Here is a 23,055-nt window from a genome sequence, read left to right as displayed (position 1 = left end):
GTGACTTATCTGTGACTACCTGTATGATCATAAATTGAAAAACTGGTTCAGTTAATTAAAAATATACCTTCGTCCTTTAATTGCTGCTGCTAATGTTCAGTGTGAAAAGTTATCCCTTTGTCATAATTCCTCAATAATAATAATAAAGCTAATCTATAATGTATAAGAAGGTTTGCCTTCTAGGTGCGGAAGAACAAAAATGTGTTTGCTGATAAGCTTTATATTCATTTGTAACAATATAATTGTTATTTTTCAAAATAATTGGAGCTAACCAATTTCTCTTCAATTATAATATGCAATGCAGGCTCCTCGAGGAGTTATTAAAGATTATCCAAATTTTGATCCAAATAATGATGCAGAGCAACTTCGAAAAGCAATGAAGGGACTAGGTAACGACTCAAAGTGTATAACTTCTAGAAAATGTTTTTTCTGTAACCTTGTTGGCTAAGAACTTTTAAAATTGTGTCATGATTTGGGTATCACTGGAGTGACTGTGAGTAACCGCCTTGAACTATGGCAGCCTGTTTTAGAAATAATGATGGAAGAACAATAATATTTCAAATTAAAAGGTGGTGTGTGACTTTAATGGAAACCAACAGGTGATAATACCCATGCTGTTCTTGTTATGCTTGGTGGTAGGCATTCCATATTTGGAATGTGTTGTTGATAAAGACTTTCAAGCAAGCTTAGTGCATTTTGTAGATGGTACACACTGCTTCAATGGTGGTGGATATGATAACCAGGAGTGCTACTTTATCCTACATGGTGTTGATCTTTTTGTCCAAATTCATGGAAAGTGTGACATTAGACTGCTGATTAGTGCTTGGAGATGGTGGATAAACTTCGAGGAGTCAGGAGGTGAGGTAGTTACTGCAGGATATGCAGTTTCTTACCTGAGTGAGATGGATAAACACTTCCTCCACAATTACACTCAACCCTAGCCTCCTCAAGAGTGAGTACTCTGTCTTCCTGTACTCCTACAATTGTACAGCCACATGAACTGTTCCCACATCATCTTCAAATTTTGGATGGCACCATAGTGGTGGTCAGGTCTCAAATAAAGAGAGGAGGGGAAAAAGCCCAAGCCCCTGTCAATATTAATAGCATTGAAATGGAAGGAATAGATAGCTTCAAGTTCGAAATCAACCTTCCAATTACCTGACGTGGGACAAGCAAATTTACACAATGGTCAAGAAAGCACACCACCACCTCAGCTTTATTAGACTTCTTAGAAAGTTTGGCATGTTGTGCTTGTACTCGTAGATTGGTTAGGGAGCTGCTCTGCTCCAAATCAGAAGAAGTTACAAAGGTACTGATTGCAGCTTGGAACAAAACGCAAACTTCCCTCTTCTCAATTGTCTCGACATTTCCCACTGCCAAGGATAGACACCCAATGCACTGTAGGATTGTACACATCCTGGGCACTCTCTCTTCTCCCATTAGGAATAAGGCTTGAATATGAAATCATGCACCAACATGTTTAAAGACAGTTTATTTCTGGCAATCACCAGTTTCCTGAACGCAATCCACAACAGGAACTATCATGCTGTCCTTGCTTGGTACTAATTAATCTTTCCTTTCATCATAACTCCATACTCTGTAAATTGTGTTCTTTACACATCTGTGTGAATGTAAGAAATTATTTCTTAGACTGCTCGTCAAAAAAACCCTTCTCATTATACTAGGTATAATATGACAAGTGAATTAAATTTACTTGCTTTTTTAGCCATATTTCTTGTGGTGTTGTACTCAAGTTTGCTTTATAATGCATGTAAAGAAGAATTATGCAAGCACATGATTCTCATACCTATTTAAAATAAGGATAAACCCCATTATCTTTGCATTCTACACCTTAAACCTCCATATTAAACTGATAATCCATTGATTTTAGCCACATCAAATGAGGTGCCACCACAAGACCATTTTTCTCCTTCCTTCTTCTTTAAACATTATGACAGAACTGTTCTATTTTGGAATCTCTTCCATCTTCAAAAATAAGATTTTGTCATTAGACCCTCCCCATGCACCTGGGGAGCATCTATCTCCTGTTGTGCAGAGATTGAGACGCTCCTTACAGTTAACATAGTAATTTATTTGCTGTTCTAATTTGGTATTCTGCATTCTGTGCTCATGGTGTGGTCTCTACATTGAGGAAGAAAGAGACTTGGTGACTGCCTTGTAGTAGAAATCTTCCATTCGGTCATCCGAGATAGCCTTTCCATATCCTCAATGCTTTTAAATTCTGCTTTGAGTTCTTGCCCTGTTCAAACTAAGCTCAGTGTGCGCTCAAGGAACAGCATCTCCCCCAATAAATGTGTACATCAGTGCCTGATGCACTGATACAGTACATCATGTGCATTAGTAGCTAAGCTGATTGAACCTGTTCCACTGTCCCATATAATCATGGTGATTCTGGTTATAGTTACTGCATTCCTGCAGTAATAGTTATAATGGTTATAGTTACTGCCAGTGATTTTTTTTTCACCCTCTCAAGAATCTGCCTATCCCAGAAACATTCAAAAATTTTATTTTCACCATCCTTTCAAAGTTGTTGAGACCCCAAGACTTGCAACATTTAGGGAAAAATGTCTAATATTGAGTTTAAGTAGGTGAGCATTTGTATTCTAGAATTCTGATCCCTGGTTCTAGATTTTATCCTTAAGCAGAAACCTCTTTTCCGCATTAAAACCCTGTCCAGGTCCCTCAGCATCTTTTGCTTTTCTATTGTTTCCTCTAATTTTTCTAAACTTTAATCGATACAACCTAACTTATCCAATCTTTCCCCCAAAGATGGGTTGTTTCATTTTGGCAAAAACTTTCCCTTTCACTTTTGTTTCCTTTCTTGTATCTCATCTGTACAATTTATAATTTGTTTTATTCTTAACACTAACTCTTCTTTCATGAGGTCTCTTTCCTGAAACATTAATTATTTTTCTCTCTCCATAGATATTGCTTGATCTGCTGAGTATTGAGCCTGCATCTTCTTTTACTTAGTTAATAGCAATTTTGACGAGGCAGCATTCCATTATGCTGGACTGGGGCTTCAAGTATGTTCAATTTATACAATTTAGTCATGACTCCACCTCCAAAATTGTCCACAAACTTAATCCTGCTTCCATATCCAGCCACATTGGAAAAGGCAACTTAATTGCTCTCATGAAGCTTTGTGTGGTCTTGTGGTATCCTGATAATTGAGGGACTTTTTCGATTTCTTATGTTGTGGATTAAGAATTGTATATATGGAAAAACTGATCTTGTCATTGATTCCTAAATATATACATGTGCTGTAATGATAGGGTTTTAAGGGAAAGGTTTTACAAATACACCAAGTTGCAATACATTTAATTTGGTGCACTAAACTTTACAACATGTTGCTTTCCTTGAAGCGGGATCAAAAAGATTTAATAGAATGACATCAGTGCTTCAAAAATTGAGGGGTTAGGTTACATAAACCAGGCTTGCATTCTCTTAAAACCATAGAACATTTCAGCAAAGAAACAAGCCCTTTGGCCCTTCTAGTCTGTGCTGAACTGTTATTCTGGCTAGTCCTACTGCCTGCACCCATTCCATATCCCTGCATTCCTTTCTGATCCATGTACCTTTCCAGATTCTTCATAAATGATAACATTGAGCCCATGTTCACCACTTCACCTGGCAGTTTGTTCCACACTACCACTACTCTCTGTGAAGAAGTTCCCCCTAATGGTCCCCCAAAACTTTTCCCATTTCACCCTTAGCCCATTTCCTTTGGTTTGTTTCTCGCATACCCTCAGTGGAAAAAGCCCACATACGTGTGCTCTGTCTCTATCCCCTCATAATTTTAAATACTATCAAATCTCCCCTCATTCCTAAGTGCTCAGTTTCTGAAGTTTGAGCAACATCCGAGTAAATCTTCTCTGCACTCTTTCTAACTTATTGATATCTTTCCTGTAGTTAGGTGACCAAATGTGCATGCAATACTCCAAGTTTGGCCTCACCAATGTCTTGTACAACTTTACCATCACATCCCAACTCCTATCCTCAATGCATTATTTATTATGAAAGCCAATATGCCAAAGGTCTTTTTAGAACCTTATCCACCTGTGACATCGCTTTCAGGGAATTGCATATCTGTATTCCAAGATCCCTCTGTTCTACTGCACTTCTCAGTGCTGCTCTACCATTGACTGTGTATGTGCTTTCTTGGTTTGTCCTTCCAAAATGCAACACCTCACACTTACCTGCATTAAATTCCATCGGCCATTTTCCAGCTGGTGCAGATCCCTCTGCAAGCTTTGAAAGCCTTTCTTGCTGACCACAACACTTCAAATCTTTGTGTCATCAGCAAACTTGTTGATCCAATTTACCACATTATCATTCAGATCAGTGATATGGATGACAAGCAAGTCATTCTAGAGGGACACAACCAGTCACAGGCCTCCAGTCTGAGAAACAATAATCCACTGCCTTTCTCTGGCTTTTCCAATGTCAATGTCAAATCCAGTTTACTACCTCACTGTGAATACCGAGCATCCAAAACTTCCTGACTAACCCCCCATGTATCCATGTAGGACCTTGTCAGAGACCTTACTAAAGTCCATGGAGACAACATCCACAGCTTTTCCTTCATCAACTTTCCTGATAACCTCCTCAAAAAACTCTGTAAGATTGGTTAAAACATGACCTACTATGTACAAAGCCATATTGACTATTCCCTAATCAGTCCCTGGCTATCCAAATAATTATATATCCAATTTCTTTGAGCACCTCCTAATAATTTACTGATGTAAGGCTCACTGGCCTATATTTCCAGGGTTACTTTTGGAGCCTTTTTTTAAACAACAGAGCGTGAGCTACCCTCCAGTCCTCCAGCACCACAATACCCATGGCTAAGGACATTTTAAATATTTCTGCCAGAGCCCCTGCAAAATTCACATTAGTCTCCCTCAAGGTCTGAGGGAATATCTTCTGGCCCTGGATTTATTGACCCTCATTTGCTTTAAGACCACAAGCACCTCATCTTCTTTAATCCATCTGTAGATGTTCCATGACCTAACTTCCCTAGACTCAGTTTCCTGAGTAAATCCCATTTAAGATCTGCCATCTCTTCTGGCTTCATACATAGTTCTCCAATCTGATCTTTAAGGGAACCAATTTTGTCCCTTATTATCCTTTTACTCTTAATATACCTGTAGAAACAATTAGGATTTTACTTCATATTGTCTGCCAAAGCAGCCTTGTGTCTTTTAGCATTCCTAATTTCTTTCTTGAGTTTATTCTTGCATTTTTTTTATACTCAAGTGCCCCATTTGCTCTGTCATCTGTACCTGCTATATACCTGTCTCTTCTCTTGAGCTAGATCCTCAATGTACCTCGAAAACTAGGGTTCATAATGACTGTTAACTTTGCCTTGAATCCTGACAGGAACATATAAACTCTACTCACAAAATTTCACCTTTTGAAGGTCTTCCACTTACTTAGCATATCCTTGCCAGAACATAATTTGTCTCAATGCACACATTCTAGATCCTTTCTCATTTCCTGAAAATTGGGCTTTCTCTAATTTAGAATCTCATCTGGAGGCCCAGATTTATCCTTCTCCATAATCTACTTGAAATTAATGACATTATGATCACTGGACACAAAATTTTCCCATTTACATACTTCGGTCATTTGTCCTTTCTAATAGTTTACTGTTCTCCAAAAGGATATCCAGTCGCTCTCGCTCTCGCTCTCGCTCTCGCTCTCGCTCTCGCTCTCGCTCTCGCTCTCGCTCTCGCTCTCGCTCTCGCTCTCGCTCTCGCTCTCGCTCTCGCTCTCGCTCTCGCTCTCGCTCTCGCTCTCGCTCTCGCTCTCGCTCTCGCTCTCGCTCTCGCTCTCGCTCTCGCTCTCGCTCTCGCTCTCGCTCTCGCTCTCGCTCTCGCTCTCGCTCTCGCTCTCGCTCTCGCTCTCGCTCTCGCTCTCGCTCTCGCTCTCGCTCTCGCTCTCGCTCTCGCTCTCGCTCTCGCTCTCGCTCTCGCTCTCGCTCTCGCTCTCGCTCTCGCTCTCGCTCTCGCTCTCGCTCTCGCTCTCGCTCTCGCTCTCGCTCTCGCTCTCGCTCTCGCTCTCGCTCTCGCTCTCGCTCTCGCTCTCGCTCTCGCTCTCGCTCTCGCTCTCGCTCTCGCTCTCGCTCTCGCTCTCGCTCTCGCTCTCGCTCTCGCTCTCGCTCTCGCTCTCGCTCTCGCTCTCGCTCTCGCTCTCGCTCTCGCTCTCGCTCTCGCTCTCGCTCTCGCTCTCGCTCTCGCTCTCGCTCTCGCTCTCGCTCTCGCTCTCGCTCTCGCTCTCGCTCTCGCTCTCGCTCTCGCTCTCGCTCTCGCTCTCGCTCTCGCTCTCGCTCTCGCTCTCGCTCTCGCTCTCGCTCTCGCTCTCGCTCTCGCTCTCGCTCTCGCTCTCGCTCTCGCTCTCGCTCTCGCTCTCGCTCTCGCTCTCGCTCTCGCTCTCGCTCTCGCTCTCGCTCTCGCTCTCGCTCTCGCTCTCGCTCTCGCTCTCGCTCTCGCTCTCGCTCTCGCTCTCGCTCTCGCTCTCGCTCTCGCTCTCGCTCTCGCTCTCGCTCTCGCTCTCGCTCTCGCTCTCGCTCTCGCTCTCGCTCTCGCTCTCGCTCTCGCTCTCGCTCTCGCTCTCGCTCTCGCTCTCGCTCTCGCTCTCGCTCTCGCTCTCGCTCTCGCTCTCGCTCTCGCTCTCGCTCTCGCTCTCGCTCTCGCTCTCGCTCTCGCTCTCGCTCTCGCTCTCGCTCTCGCTCTCGCTCTCGCTCTCGCTCTCGCTCTCGCTCTCGCTCTCGCTCTCGCTCTCGCTCTCGCTCTCGCTCTCGCTCTCGCTCTCGCTCTCGCTCTCGCTCTCGCTCTCGCTCTCGCTCTCGCTCTCGCTCTCGCTCTCGCTCTCGCTCTCGCTCTCGCTCTCGCTCTCGCTCTCGCTCTCGCTCTCGCTCTCGCTCTCGCTCTCGCTCTCGCTCTCGCTCTCTCCTGAACGCATTTGGCAAACTCTAAGGCATCCAGCCCTTTTAGAATGTGGGGGATCCAGTCAATATGTGACTTTGATATTGTTGGTCCATTCATGGTTTTGAAATGGCAGAAGTTTTTCATGATTTTTCTGATTCATGTGTGTGTGTACATGGATATTACTTGAAGGATTGTGCTTTTCTTGTCGTCTTTAGGTACTGATGAAAGCGCCATTATTAGCATCCTAACTACCAGGAGCAGCAATCAACGTATAAAAATCTCCCTTCAATACAAAACTCTTTTTGGCAGGGTAGGAAATTATTTTTGTGCATGTTTCCATTGTGCTATTCAACTCAGTTTAGTGGATCTAATTAGAGTTGTTGGACAAAAAGAAACATTTGAAGGTTCTTCTCATTCTCTGACCATTCTGGTATCCTGTGATATAGCAGGCATGGAGATGCTAGTGACCTATCGGCATGAATGGGATAACAGCAGACCAAATACACCTTGATGGTAGAGATCATTGAGTGCCAAAGTCCTCCCAAACACACTTTGTAGGTGCAAACTGCAAAATTTTTCAAATACTGTATTTGACTTTCTGTTCCATGACATGTTTGCTTCTGAATGTACTGGTCCACAAATTGCAATGAATTTCTATTGACCTCTGAATTACTGAGGGGTGTTAAGAAACCCAAAGATAAGGGGGTTGAAGTAAGAGTTAAATTGAGGGAGGGGGGATAATCTGAAACTTGTGTGCAATCCTTGCAAGCCCACTCATTTAACCAGGTAGGGGAGTTACCAGTTCAAATACGATACAACTCGGATTATCCAAAATGGTTGGGACTGGACCTATTTTGGCTGACTTTTTTTCTGCACAACTGGCCATTTTTTCCCAGTAGCAACAGCAAATCACTTGTATCGATGTTTAAACAACAAACAAGGGAAGGCTTTTTAAGCATTAAAATTATGTTTAATCTCACCAAAAAAGTGCTGGCCTCCGCCAATCCCCAACATATCCCTAACACTGTCACCAATTCCCGGGAAGGCTTCCCAGACCGGTGGAACACTCACTGGCATGTTGATGGGATCCTGTCTCCCCATAGGCTCATTCCATCAGGGGCTGTTCCAGCTTTGTATCCTCGTTCTTGATGTTGGAGCCCGATAGAGACCCAGTCTTCACCTGCGCATACTACCCCCTCCCAACTGCTGCTGACGATCACTGATAACTCCCCACCAAAGTCCAGCTCTTGCCCAGGAGCCTGAGGTCCCTGCTCTTGCCCGGGAGGCTGCTCTCCTTGATGATACTGGGACCAGGGATTCTTCTGACCACTTGTGGCAGGGAGACAGTGGCACACAGTTTGAGTGGGAGAGTTGGAGAGAAAAGTCAATAGGAGAAGTAAAGAAGAAATGGAAAGAGAGAGGGGAGGGAGTTACCTGATACGAGACAATTGTTATAATTCATGTTTGGTGATTTTTTTTTTTCAAACTGTGGTCAATTTGGCTTTGAAAAAATTTCAGATCACTAAGGATTTTTGATTGCTTCAGATATCTTCATTTATTCGAAAATTTTCAGAGGCGAACAGACGTCGCTTCCGGGTCCAAAAAAATTTCAGATAATCTGATTTCAGATCATCGGAGTTGTACATGTTGCAAATAAGTTACAAGTTCCTTTGCTTGTTGGGATAACAGTGGCTGCAAATATTTAAAATAATTTATTTAACTAATTTAAAATAAATAATTTCATCAACATTTCTGTGATTGAGTTTTTATCTCCTTTCTTTATAAAGGCAGAGTATTAGTGTGTAGTTCAATATAAAATTCTGTTATCTTTATTAACAATGTTATAGTTATCTACTTCTGTGTTCTTGGTTACTTTGATGTACGACTTAAGAGTTATGGGTATGAGGCTGGGATTGGTTATTGAAAGGGAAAGATCAGCCATGATCCGATAAATGGTGATGCTGGCTCAAAGGGCCAATTGGCCTACTCCAGCACCTATTGTTTATTGACTTGTATCCATTCTGAAAATGACTTGCAAATTTTTATTCTTTTGCTGCTAGTCTCATCTTCTACCCAATCTGACCTATTTAGCTGTGTTCAGTTTACAATTCTTAAAAAAAGAATACACTAATATTAACTTTGTGTGCAACAGGATCTCCTTGAGGATCTAAAGTCTGAATTGGGAGGGAAGTTTGAGAAAGTAATTGTTGGGCTCATGAAGACTCCCCTCCAGTATGACATCTCTGAATTGCATAATGCGCTCAAGGTAAATTGGTGGATGGATCTTTTATGTTTTTTTTTAAAAACATCTTATTTTGCTTGTTATATTCCAGTATACAGGTACTCCCCAACTTGCAACCAATGCGACTTGCATCCATCTATACGTACGACTGAAAATAAAAAAGAAAAATATAAAATTTACATGGATTATGTTGTATTTCAAGCTATAACAGGGATGCAGAGTATGTAAGAGCCCAAATATGTGTACTTACTGAAATGTACAACTGAAAGTTAGAGTGTATTGGCATTCATGTATGACCTGACACAGTTATTGGTAGTTAATTATTCAGTTTTGTAATGGGATTCAAGTGGTTAATCAAAATGGTAGCACTACCACTGTAGCTCTAGAAGAGAGCGAAGAAAATATTAGGGAAGGATCCTGAAGATTGGAATTTGAATTCCATAATTAACTAAGTCCAAGGATTTTATTTGGAGTACATTAAATTAACCGAAAGGTTAAGAGAAATGACCGATTTTCTAACTACAGTGCATGAACACTATTATCTTTGGGAGTCAGCAGCTCAATGCTCGCATGGATCCTCCTGAATTCAAAGGTTGTGAGCTCAAGTTGCACTGCAGAGACTTGAGTCCCAAATTAAGGCACACATTTGGAAGTATGACCTGAAGTATTAAATTGAGGGTAAATACTTCAATGAAACCATTTCAAAGAAAGCAGGCGAGTTTGCTCCTGTGTTCCTGACAATGGTTAAGAATCTGTAATCTAATAACACTAAATCAAGCATCTGGTTATTTTACCCTCAGTCACACAAGGGACAATGTACTATGCACACATTGGCTGGTATACTGTAATTCTTCTGTCAGCAATGATTTCACTTCAAAAGTGATGTTTCTTTTATTGTAATAAAGAAAGTTGAGTTCTTATAAAACAATTGTACTTTATTATCTAAAGTACACAAGACTGTGTGGAGCCATCCATCTTGAATCCAAACCAAGTTGTAACCAAACTAGTCTCTGAGTCTCTCCAGTGGTCAGTAGGATCACTAGCACTCTATCATTACATCCCCTTTCCTTGAGATGTTTAATCTAACCACTTGACATACTAATACAGTATTAATTTCCATTTAAAATTCAACACAAATGTAAACCCAAACATCAGCAGTACAAACTTATTAAGTGTGCAGTTCTTTTTTTCTTTTAGTGATTCAGCCTGTCAGGTGCCTTGATAACACAGGTGGGTCTTCTTAACACAGATGCTTGTGTCAGCTCTGCTGGTTCACTCCTGTCTAGCACTGGGGGTGTTTCCTCTGTTGCTGTCCAGGCTGGATCTTCTGCATTTGTCTGTTCCTGCAGTGTCCCTTTCACTTTCAGCAGGCTCTTTTGATTCCTCCTCAGTATTTGACCACCCTCTGTTCTGATAGTGAAGGATCTTGGATTTACTTCCTCCAGAACAGTGGCCTTCTTCTCCCAAATGTTGGAATCTCTGGGTCTCACTGTGTCATGTTGTGCCAGTGGCCCTAAACCTCTTGCTGACTTGTCATAGTTTGCTTTTTGTCTCCATTGCAGACACTTTTGTTTCCATTTGATATCTGTTTTTGTTTGGGTCTGCCGAGAAGGAAGTGTGGTGCGTAGTCTACATCCCATCAGAAGCTCAGCGGGTGACATGCCATGTTCACGTGGTGAATTTCTGTAACTCAATAGAGCTAGAATCGGATCTGAGCCACCGTCTAGTGCTTTCTTGAGCAACTTTTTAAACTATGTGAACTTTCTCTGTTTTACTGTTTGTCTATGGATGTAGAGGATTTGAAGTCCATGTCAAAAATCGTACTCTTTTGCAAAGTTCTGGAATTCTCTACAACTGTAGAGAATTTGAGGAATTCCATGTCTTTCAAAGACTGATTTCATATCGTTGAAAACAGCGGACATGTTAGGAACCAATGCATTCTCCGGATAGTTTGATAGATAATCAATAACCAGCAAGTAATTCTTTCATCCAGGTGGAACAGATCAGTCCCTACTTTCTGCCATGGTTCTGCTGGTAAGTCAGTTATGATCATGGATTCCTTTGTCTGATTGGTGTAGTATTTCAAACCGGTATCATCGCTTGAAACCATTCTGTCAATGTCAGTGTTTATCGCTAGCCAATAAACAGCAGTTCTGGTCCTCTTGCATTTTTCCCATTTTAAAGTGACCCTCGTACACCCCTTTCAGCATTTCTTGTCACACTTATTGAGGAATGACAATTCTGCTCTGTCTGAGTAGAAGCCCATTGACAACACTCAGCTCTGATGTTGTATTATGGCTGACATTCATCTCTAGGCCATCATTCATTCAAATTTTCTTAATATTATTTTTTATTTTTCACACTATGAACCAAATCAATCAAAATATGTACAAACGTTTCTCATGAAATTTACACAGTGGTCTTTTCTCCCTTTTTTTTCCCCTTTCCCTCCCTCCCCTCTCCCCACCCCCCTCCAAAACCCATAAATATTCAAGATATACAATACAATAAAACCATAAAACAATATCTTCACACAAAGGAAAATAAACAAGAAAAATGCATCTATTACACATAATGTAATAAATGCATTTATTACACACTGAATCTAGTCATTTTGTCTTATCATTCCCATTTTAGGGGATGGAGGTCGTAGGCAAGCTCTCTCTGATATGTTCCATGTATAGTTCCCAAATTTGTTCGAACATTGTGACTTTATTTTTTAAATTAAATGTTATTTTTTTCCAATGGAATACATTTATTCATTTCCATGTACCATTGCTGTATACTCATGGTCTCTTCCATTTTCCAAATTGACATGATACATTTTTTTGCTATCGGTAAGGCTATCATAATGAATTTTTTTTTGCACTTTATCCAATTTGAGGTCTAATTCTCTACTTCCCATGTTAATTAAAAGAAATTTTTTTTTTTTTGGTATGTTATTTTTTGTAATTTTATTTAGTATCTGATTTAGTTCTTCCCAAAATGTATTCACTTTCATACATGCCCAAGTTGGATATAATGTTGTTCCCATTTCCTTCTGACAGCGAAAACAACTATCCAATAATGTTGAATCCCATTTTTTTTTAATTTTTGAGGAGTAATATATACCCTGTGTAACCAATTATACTGTATCATGTGTAACATTGTGTTTATTGTATTCTTCATAGTTCCAGAACATAACTTTTCCCATATTTCATTTTTTATCTTTATGTTTAGATCCTTTTCCCACTTCTGCTTAGGTTTATAGTTTATTTCATTTTCCTTATCTTGCAGCTTAATGTACATGTTGGTTATAAATCTTTTAATTATCATTGCGTCTGTAATCACATATTCAAAGCTGCTTCCTTCAGGTAATCTCAAGCTGTTTCCCAATTTATCCTTTAAGTAAGCTTTCAATTGACATTTGAACAGTTGAAGTACAAATATGGAATAACTCATGGTACAATGTTTGCATTTCAATTGATGATATGCAAACATTGTACCATGAGTTATTCCATTTTTGTACTTCAACTGTTCAAATGTTAATAAATTGTTCCCCAAAAAACAATTTTGTATTCTTTTGATTCCTTTTCTTTCCCATTCTCTAAAGGAAAGGTTGTCTATTGTAAAAAGGATTAGCGGATTTTGCGTCAATAATAATTTTGGTATTTGATCATTTGTTTTTTTTCCTTTCTAAGTGGACCTTCTTCCATGTATTAAGTAAATGATGCGGTACTGGTGAGTTTTTATATTACACCAGCTTTTCATCCCACTTATAAAGTATATGTTCCTGTACCTTCTCCCCTATTTTATCTAGTTCTATCTTAGTCCAGTCTAGTTTTTCCCTTGTCTGGTAAAAATCTGATAAATACCTTAATTGTGCGGCTCTATAATAATTTCTAAAATTTGGTAACTGCAAACCACCTTGATTATACCTTTCTGTTAATTTATCTAATGCTACCTTTGGTTTCCTCCCTTTCCACAAGAATTTCCTTATTATTCCCTTTAGTTCATTAAAGAATTTTTCTGTTAAAATAATTGGTAATGTTTGAAATAAGTATTGTATCCTTGGAAACACGTTCATTTTAATGCAGTTTACCCTCCCTATCAACGTTAGCGGTAATTCCTTCCAATGTTCTAAGTCTTCCTGCAATTTCTTTATTAGTGGCTGATAATTTAGTTTGTACAAGTGGCTTATCTAACCTGATTCCTAGGTATCGGATTGCTTGTGCTTGCCATTTAAATGGTGATTCTTTTTTAAATTCTGTATAGACTGCGTAACTCATTGGCATCACTTCACTTTTATTTGCATTGATCTTGTACCCTGATATTTCTCCATATTCCTTCAATTTCTTATGTAATTCTTTTACTGATACTTCTGGTTCTATTAGGTATACTATGATGTCATCTGCAAATAAACTGATTTTATGCTCCTTCTCTTTGATTTTTATCCCTATTATTTTATTTTCTATTCTTATCAGTTCTGCCAAAGGTTCTGTTGCTAAGGCGAACAATGAGGGGGATAGTGGACATCCCTGTCTAGTTGACCTACTTAATTTAAAGTGACTCGATACATATCCATTTATTGCTACCTTCATCAATGATCCATTATATGCTTTAATCCAATTTATATATTTTCCTGGTAGATTGAACTTCTGTAATATTTTAATTAAGTAGTTCCACTCTACTCTGTCAAAGGCTTTTTCTGCGTCTAGAGCAACAGCCACTGTTGGTTTCGTATTTCCTTGAACTGTGTGGATTAGATTTATAAGTTTAGAGACATTTTCATTACTTCCAGGAGAGGAGAAATAAATAACTCTAAATGTTTTATAAAATTCTATTGGAAATCCATCCTCTCCTAGTGTTTTATTGTTCAGCAGCTTTTTTAATATATCCTGTACTTCCTCTATTTCAAATGGTTTTGTTAGTTTGTTTTGTTCCTCTTCTTGCAATTTTGGCAGTTCAATTGTAGCTAAAAATTCCTCTATTTTATCATCTTTCCCCTCGTTCTCAGTTTGATACAATTGTTCATAAAATTCCTTAAAATTTTCATTAATCTCTGTTGGGTTATATGTAATTTGTTTGTCCTTTTTTTTTGGTGGCAGTATCGTTCTTTTAGCTTGTTCTGTTTTAAGTTGCCAGGCTGATATTTTATGTGTTTTTTGTCCCAGTTTGTAACACTTTTGTTTTCATTATGTTCTTCTCCACCTTCTACGTTTGTAATGTTTCGTTTTCAATTTTTTTATCTGCCAATTCTCTCCTTTTTGTTATATCATCCCTTTTTACTGGTTTATTTTCTGTACTTACTATCTCCCTTTCCAACTGCTCTATTTCCTGATTGTAATCCTTTTTCATCTTAGTCACATAACTTATTATCTGCCCTCTAGTGAAGGCTTTCATTGCATCCCATAATATAAATTTGTCTTTCACTGATCCTGTGTTTATTTCAAAGAATGTTTTAATTTGGCATTCAATAAACTCCCTAACCTCCATCTATATGTTCTTGGTGGGATGGCCTCCAGTTCTATTGCTAATAATAGGGGTGAATGATCTGATAGTAGTCTAGCTTTATACTCAGTTTTCCTCACTCTCCCTTGAATATGGGCCGACAACAAAAACATATCAATCCTTGAGTAAGTTTGGTGCCTACTCGAATAATATGAAAATTCCTTCTCTCTTGGGTGTTGCCTCCTCCATATATCCATAAGTTTCATTTCCTGCTTTGATTTAACCAAAAAATTGGCTACTTTATTCTTTTTACTTGTCTTTTGTCCAGTTTTATCCAACATTGGGTCCAAATTAAAGTTAAAATCCCCTCCTATCAATCTATTCCTTGTGTGTCTGCAATCTTCAAAAAAAATATCCTGCATAAACTTTTGATCCTCCTTGTTAGATGCATATATATTGAGCAAATTCCAAAATTCTGAGTATATCTTGACACTTTATCATTGCATACCTCCCTGCAGGATCTATTATTTCCTCCTCTATTTTAATTGGTACAATTTTATTAGCTAGTATGGCTACACCTCTAGCTTTTGAATTATAGGATGCTGCTGTTGCGTGTCCTACCCAGTCTCTCTTTGTTATGTTCTGCTTCAGTTAGATGCATTTCCTGCACAAATGCTGTATATATCTATTTTTTCCTACTAAATTTAGTAACCTCTTCCTTTTAATTTGGTAATATATTCCATTAATGTTTATAGTCATATAATTCAACATGACCATCTTGTATCTTGCATACACTTCTTCGCCACCTCCATCCCCCTTTTCCTAATTTTTATCTCTTAGTTTTCTCTTATTACACTTAATGTACACCAACACATTTAAGAAATAAAGTACCCGCGCAGTTCCCACATCCACTAAAACCTTAACCCCAAAAGTCCCCCCCCCTCTGAGTTGCCCCATATCCCTTTCCGGGCAACCACAACTCCCCTTTTCATTTGGATTGCGTTCTTGTTCGCACCGTCAACTGATTTTGCAGTGATGGTTATTCCCCCTCTACCCAGCCCTCTCCAGAAAACACTTCTTTTAACACATAACAAAACCCTCTTTTTTCCCCCCTCACTTCCTTCCTTCCCTTCTATTTTCCCTCTCTAGTTCTTTACATATACATTGTTTTTACATCTTTATATATACTTTATCGCCGTTCTTCATTCTTGTTACATCTCTTCATCTCTTCGCCTGTCCTGCAAATGTTCTGCAAATTCTTGCACTTTCTCTGGATCTGAGAAGAGTCTGTTTTGCTTCCCGGGTATAAATATTTTAAGCACAGCTTGATATCTAAATGTGAATTTGTAACCTTTTTTCCATAAAATCGATTTTGCTATATTAAACTCCTTCCTCCTCTAAGAGTTCAAAATTTATGTCTGGGTAAAAAAAATATTTTTTGACCCTTGTATTCCAATGGTTTATTATCTTCTCTAACTTTATTCCTTGCCCATTCCAGTATATTTTCTCTTGTCGTGTATCTCAAAAATTTTACTAAGATGGATCTTGGTTTTTGATGTGCCTGTGATTTTGGAGCTAATGCTCTGTGTGCCCTTTCTATTTCCATTTCTTCCTGCATTTCTGTTGTTTCCAGAACCTTCAGGATCCATCCTTTTATAAATTCCTTCATGTCTGTGCCTTCTTCACCCTCCTTCAGGCCCACTATTTTTATGTTGTTTCGCCTACTATAATTTTCCAACATATAAATTTTCTGAGCTAACAACTCTTGTGTCTCTAATTTTTTTCACTTTTTTCCAATTTTTCTTTTAAGTTATTTACTTCCATTTCTACAGCCATTCCCCACTCTTCCACATTCTCTACTCTTTTCTCTATTTCTGTCATTACCAGTTTTAACCTTTGCATTTTCTGTTCTTTTCATTTTCCTTTTAATTGCATTAAATTCTAATGATAACCATTCTTTTAGTGATCTCATTTGTTCTTCAAAAAAAAACTTTATCTATATTCTGTTCATCAGTTTTACCTTTTATTTATCTTTGTCCATCAGTTTTACCTTCTATTTCTCTGTGAAGATCTTGGTCTTCTTCTTCCTCTTCTTCTGTGTCTGTACCTGTGTTTGTGTCTTCTCTTATTTGTCTGTGTCTCTTCCATTTTTCCTGATGAGCTGCTTGTATCTCTTTGTCGGGCCTCTTCTTGCTGGTCCTCCCCTCCTGGTCTGCTCGTCTGTTGTGCTTCCTGACATTGATCTTCTTGTCAGTCATCCCTCTGTCTATCTCCCACACCTTTCATTGCTCCCTCTTCTGCTGCCTTCCTCGTCCTCCAGCTGAGCGCCCTGGTGTCGGACATTCCTCAGCTGTTCGCTCTGTGGCAGCCTGCTCTTCTGCTGAGCCCCCCCTCTCGCCGGTTGTCCTCTTTGCGCACTTTTGATTGGCTCTGAGAGCCATTTTTGTAGTTCACTGGCTGGTGAGTCACGACTCTGGAGGGCAGGCACTGATCTCAGGGGTCGGGCGCTCCTTGCCACCGCAGTGCCCAGTTCCTTCTTGCAGGTAAGGCCTTTTTCTTCTCCGGTGACTTTTCTACTATTTTTCCAGTTGCTTTTACTTTCTCCTTCTTGGAAGCCATCTTCTTTCTCTTCTCTGTATCTTTATCTTCTATTTCTTATATTTTATTTTTGTTATGCTTTGCTTTTTTCTAACTTTTTTCCTATTTTCCTGGATAGGGGTGATTTTCCTGACCGGCCACTACTCCATCACATGACTCCTCTTCATTCAGATTCTTGATGACGTTCTATAGACCTATCATTTTCTGTTTCAGCTGCAATCTGCTTGGATTTCCTGGTGTCCAGCTTGAAAGGAACATTTGTATGCAATGACACCGTCCACTTGTCCTGCTTGAATCTGTTCACACTTGACTGTTCAGTGTCTGTTGGTTTATAATCTTCCTGCACTACCATGGCCTCAAAGTGTATCACGGAGAGCAGTTTCTTCTATAGTGTGTACAGTATGCATGCTTTCACCTGTTTTATTTCCCTTTGGAAAAACTTTGCTTTGCTTAGTGATTCTGCCCTTTGAACTTATCAGACTTTTCCATAGGTTGGGCATTGTTTTGGTGCATGTTAAATGCCACATCATTTACACTTGAATGTCTCTCCATTTTTTTTGTTGTTGTTTCCTATATCTAATTTTTTGTTTGTGTGTGTGGTCACACAGTGGCTATGCCTATGCCTTTGTTTTCACTGGGTTTTGGACCTTACTGAACTTTTTTTGTGTGCTGCAGAGCTAATTCACTGGCGCATCATATCTTCACAACTCCACCCAAGTTAAGCTCTGTCTCTCGCAGCAACCGCTTTCTCAATTTCTTATCAATAATCCCAAACACAATTTGATCATGGATCATTGAAGCTTTCAGCTTTTCATGTCCATTTGTATTTAAAAAAAAAACATATCAAAGCTCTCTCCCTGCAGCTGTTTCATTTTTTTTTCTGGTCATCAAACATCTTGATAGCCTTGTCAAACTTGCTTTAGTTATCTGACCTAGCAAAAACAAATGTATTAAAACCTCTAGTGCTTCAGATCCCACCAAGGTAAGTAGCAATGGAGTCTTCTGTACATCAGACTTGCTATTGACTCCAATGGCTTGCAGGTACAGTATGAATCTTTGAACAGCCTCCACTCATGGTCAGTATTTCCAGTCCAATTTACAGCATCAGGAATATTCACATTTTACATTTCTCTACTGTTATATTGACTAATTTGCACTCCTGATAGGATGTAATGTTTCTTTTATTGTAATAAATAAACTTGGGTTCTTTTAAAACAACTAATTTATTAGCTAAATAACTCACTTAGGTCCGTGTGGAGGCATCCATCTTGTATCCATGCAGCAAACTAATCTCTGTCTCCCTTTAGTGGTCAGGAGGGTGACTAGCATTCTATCACTACACAAATTCCTACATGTAAAGCATAAGATGTGACAGACTCTACAGTCTATTGCTTTTTCTGGTTCTGATTCTTCACCAGATTACCAGATTCTCTGTGGACATGTAAAGTCTGAACTGAGAAGCACAAAGGTGTGTGCATAGACTTCACAATTTAAAATCTCACATCAAGACTAATTAAAACCAGTCTCTGAGGTTGGTCAAACTGAATTTTGCCTGTTGTTTTGGGCATTTTTCATAGGGTATGCTATCCTAAACACCATGTGTCTAATTCATTCCTGATAGGAATTGCAATGCATGATTATAACCATTCAAAATTTTTCCTTGTCCCCAGAATACTAACCCCATAATATGCACAGTTTGTATTTATTTCAATAGCCTTGTGAGGCATCTTCTGGTTTAATACCTTCAAGAAGCTTTTGTCTTTTTTTCCTTTTGTGATTTTTTTTTCACCAGTGAGAATTCTCTATCCTTGTTTCCATTAGTCCACCAGTAGAGGCAGCATCTTGTTAGCCTCCTTCTATACTGCAAAGTGCTGTATTCCCGTAGGCATGACCCATCTTAGGAAGCTGGCTTGTGTGTTCACACAGAACCGAAAAAAGTTGGCTCTGTGAGTCAAATATACTCCACCGATGAGACTACCTACCTAGGTGGATTGAAGATGGGTAAGTCTGGACACCCCCCCCCCCCAAACTACCTTGCGATTCTTTCACACAAAGCTCAAAAGGCAGATAAAACCCAGCTCTCGAGCTCTGTGTAGAAGGGCTACCCTTGGTGCAGAGTAGGATTGCCAAGTTTTACTCAGCCCTCTAGTGGCGGCTGCTGCTCTCTGTGTCACTCCGATTTGTGTACTGTGGCTATTCTCAGTTTTGCAGCTGCTGTACATTCTGCACTTTGTTTCTGACCTCTGATTCCCACAATCTCTCTGTTCTTTTATCATTTGTAACTGAACTTATTATTTAGACTTGTTCCAACAGCAGCAGAGATTTAATATATTGACTTCATGTGTTTTTATTTTTAGAATCAGAAAAATAATATCCCTTGTTGCTTTCTTGGACAGTTTTTGAACAAGCTTGAATTTTCTGCTTGTGTCTCTATTATCAAGCATTTTATTTAAAAAAAAAAGGTTTTGAGAAGGGTTAAAATGGCCTTTACTGCTGTGATTCATCGTGCAGTGCTTTATAAGCCACGTGGCAGGAAGGAAAGTGAACTGAAGCCCAGAATGTCAGCTGAACCATTACTATTGTTAACCAGTGGAGACAGTCTTTCAACAGTAAACCTAAAAATTGAGATCCTTAAATAAATAGACATTTGTTTGTTTGAAAACTAAACTTCCAGTGACAAAGCTTGGCATTTTCCAGAAATGCCATTTCATACAAATTTGATTCCAAGTCATAGTTGATTCTAGAAATACAGGCTATGAAGGAGGAGGAGCTTTGAGGTTGGAGGATGTATGGCTTCCTGTGAAGAGGAGGGTGCATAGTGTCAAAGTTGAGGAATACGCACCTAGAAATTATTATGTGTTAAATGCCTGTTCAAGGTATAGTAACGTAATTTTTTTCCCAAGGAACTACCACTGTAAATGAAGCACAACATGATGTCTACAAATGTACGGGGTTCACTGTAGGCAGGGGCTTTTAAATGCATGAAGGATGTGGGATAAATATAGGCCTGGGTAAAGTGGGATAAATCTGGGCCTGCGTAACGTGGCACAGAGCATTGCTGGGAGTTGAATGAAAAAAGTGCAGAATTCAAAAGGAAATTGATAGGCAAAGAATCAGTAAGTGAACTGATTGGACTAGGAAATTAGAGCTTGGTGAAGATTGGCTCCAAGGATTCATAGGGAGTTTGTAGAAGTCAGTGGAAAATTGAGTATTTTGTACATGGGAATGGAAAGGCTTGCTGTCAGGTGCACATTGGGAGAGTTTGCTGTAGCAAGCCCAAAAAGAAGTGATATGTATCTAATGAGGATCTACTCAATGTCAGGACTTGTGTGTACTGTTGCAAATGTCTTCTGTCTGTTAGCTTAATGAAATACAAGTACGAGAAGTGCTGTTGAAGCATTATGTATTTGTAGATGTTGTGCTGGTCTGGGCTTGCCTTTGCATTTTCATATCTCTTCACAGATGTCCTGACCTGCTCCCTTTCCAACATTATCTGTTTTTAAGTGAACTGTTTACTTGTGCTTTACAATACAAGTACTGTCCTCTGCTGTATGTGTCACCAATTCCTCAAGCTGCAAATGATTGTAATTCAGTCAGTCTGGTGATTTATTTTTTTTTGTTTCTTCTTCTTCTTCTTCTTTCCAAAAGTATGTTGAAAATTTTAGTAAAGTTTGTAATCTTGATCTGCCCCAAAATGTTTCCAATAGTTTTATGATTTGAATGCTGTTGGAGTGCAAGAAAAACAGATGAAGTTTGTGATCAAAATCCTGCAAACTGCAAGAGGTAAACACAGAAATACTGGAGGAACTCTGCAGCATTCAAAGGGAGTCAAAATTAACTAACGTTTTGTGCCTGAGCCCTTCTTCAAGGTATGAGTAAAAAACAGGCAGGCAAATGAATTAAAAGACTGGGGTGTCATGAGACCTGCTGAGTTCCTCCAACATTTCTATATTTTAACTGCAGAGTCTGCTGAGTTTTGTGTTTCAAATTGCAAGGGATAAATTATTAAATAGTTGTTTTGAAATTGGAATTCGTTTTTTTTTTCCTGCTTTGGCTAAATATCTGCTCCTGTGCAGTGTACCAGTGGCAAGTTGAATAACCTGCAAAAAAATAGTTAATAAATTACCAAGGTGGATTTGGCCCTGAATCCTATAAAAACATTACCTTTTGGAGTTGTTGGTGGTAGCTGCTATGTTGTTGGCATCTTGGAAGGAGGTGAGCTCTTCTTTTGACTGCCCTAGTGCAGAAGTGCACAGAGCTGCCATGAAAGTGAGAGGTAACATGCTGTGATACTGTATAGCTTAGAAACTCCCTAACATAACTACACAGCCTGATTCTCATCAAATGCCACTCCACTCATCCATTTCTTGAAGCCACAGGCTGAAAGATGGACTAGTGATCACAGTGCAAGTCACAGATAAACTTGAAGGAAAACTTGAATCCAGTAAGTGAAAGGAGCTCCAGAGAATGAGCTAACTTGCTGCTGACTGCCAGTGAGGCTGGGGTCTACTGTATGCAAAACATTGAAGCAATGTGTGCACCCTTCAGTTGCTTTCTTTCTCTTTTTTTTTAAATTTTTTAATTTTTCACACCATAAATCACATTAGCCATGCTATACACTTTTTCTTTTTCACACATATACAGTGACTTTTTCTCCCCCCCCCCCACTCCTCCCAAGCCACCCCCCCACCCCCCCCTCCCATCCATTTTAGGTATACAATCTAGGTTACATTAAACCAGTCAGACAGTGTTGTCATTCAACAAAAATACACCAGAAATTCTATTGAGTCCATTCTTTTCTTTCCTTCTCCTTCCATCAACTTAGGTAATGATTGTCCCCGGTAGGTTTTCGCTATTGTATTTAATGTAAGGCTCCCATATTTGTTCGAATATTTCAATATTATTTCTTAAACTATATGTAATTTTTTCTAATGGAATACATTTATTCATTTCTATATACCATTGTTGTATTTTCAGATTATCTTCCAATTTCCAGGTTGACATAATACATTTTTTTGCTACGGCTAGAGCTATCTTAACAAATCTTTTTTGTGCATCCTCCAAATCAATTCCAAATTCTTTGTTTTTTATGTTACTTAGGAGAAAGATCTCTGGATTCTTTGGTATATTGTTTTCTGTTATTTTATTTAATATCTGATTGAGATCATCCCAAAATTTTTCTACTTTCTCACATGTCCAGATTGCATGAATTGTTGTTCCCATTTCTTTTTTACATCGAAAACATCTATCAGATACTGTTGGGTCCCATTTATTTAACTTTTGCGGTGTAATGTATAGTCTGTGTAACCAGTTATATTGTCTCATACGTAGCCTCGTATTTATTGTATTTCTCATCGTTCCAGAACATAATTTCTCCCATGTTTCCTTTTTTATCTTTATATTTAAATCTTGTTCCCATTTTTGTTTAGTTTTACCATTTGTTTCCGCATTTTCCTTTTCTTGCAGTTTAATATACATATTTGTTATAAATCTTTTGATTAACATTGTATCTGTAATCACATATTCAAGGTTACTTCCCTCTGGCAAACTCAAACTGCTTCCTAATTTATCCTTCAAGTAGGATCTCAATTGGTAATATGCCAGCGCTGTATCTCCAGTTATATTGTACTTATCTCTCATTTGTTCAAAGGATAAGAATCTACTTCCTGATAAACAATTTTCTATTCTTTTAATCCCTTTTTTTTCCCATTCTCTAAAGGAAAGGTTATCTATTGTAAAAGGGAGTAACTTATTTAGCGTCAATATTAGTTTTGGTAATTGATAATTTGTTTTATTTCTTTCTACATGAATCTTCTTCCAAATATTGAGGAG

General features: G+C 39.0%; 1 protein-coding gene across 1 annotated transcript in view; it reads left to right on the top strand.

The window, feature by feature from the left end:
* LOC138757576 (annexin A5-like) overlaps positions 1–23,055 on the top strand; it is a 65,085-nt gene that overhangs the window by 2,021 nt on the left and 40,009 nt on the right. Inside the window, 3 exon segments of the mRNA XM_069925157.1 lie at positions 305–389; positions 7,169–7,263; positions 9,106–9,219. Coding sequence (XP_069781258.1) covers positions 305–389; positions 7,169–7,263; positions 9,106–9,219 — 294 coding nt within the window.

Source organism: Narcine bancroftii, chromosome 3 (genome assembly GCF_036971445.1).
Source record: "Narcine bancroftii isolate sNarBan1 chromosome 3, sNarBan1.hap1, whole genome shotgun sequence".
Lineage (NCBI taxonomy): Eukaryota > Metazoa > Chordata > Chondrichthyes > Torpediniformes > Narcinidae > Narcine > Narcine bancroftii.
This window is presented reverse-complemented; position numbering and strand designations above follow the sequence as displayed.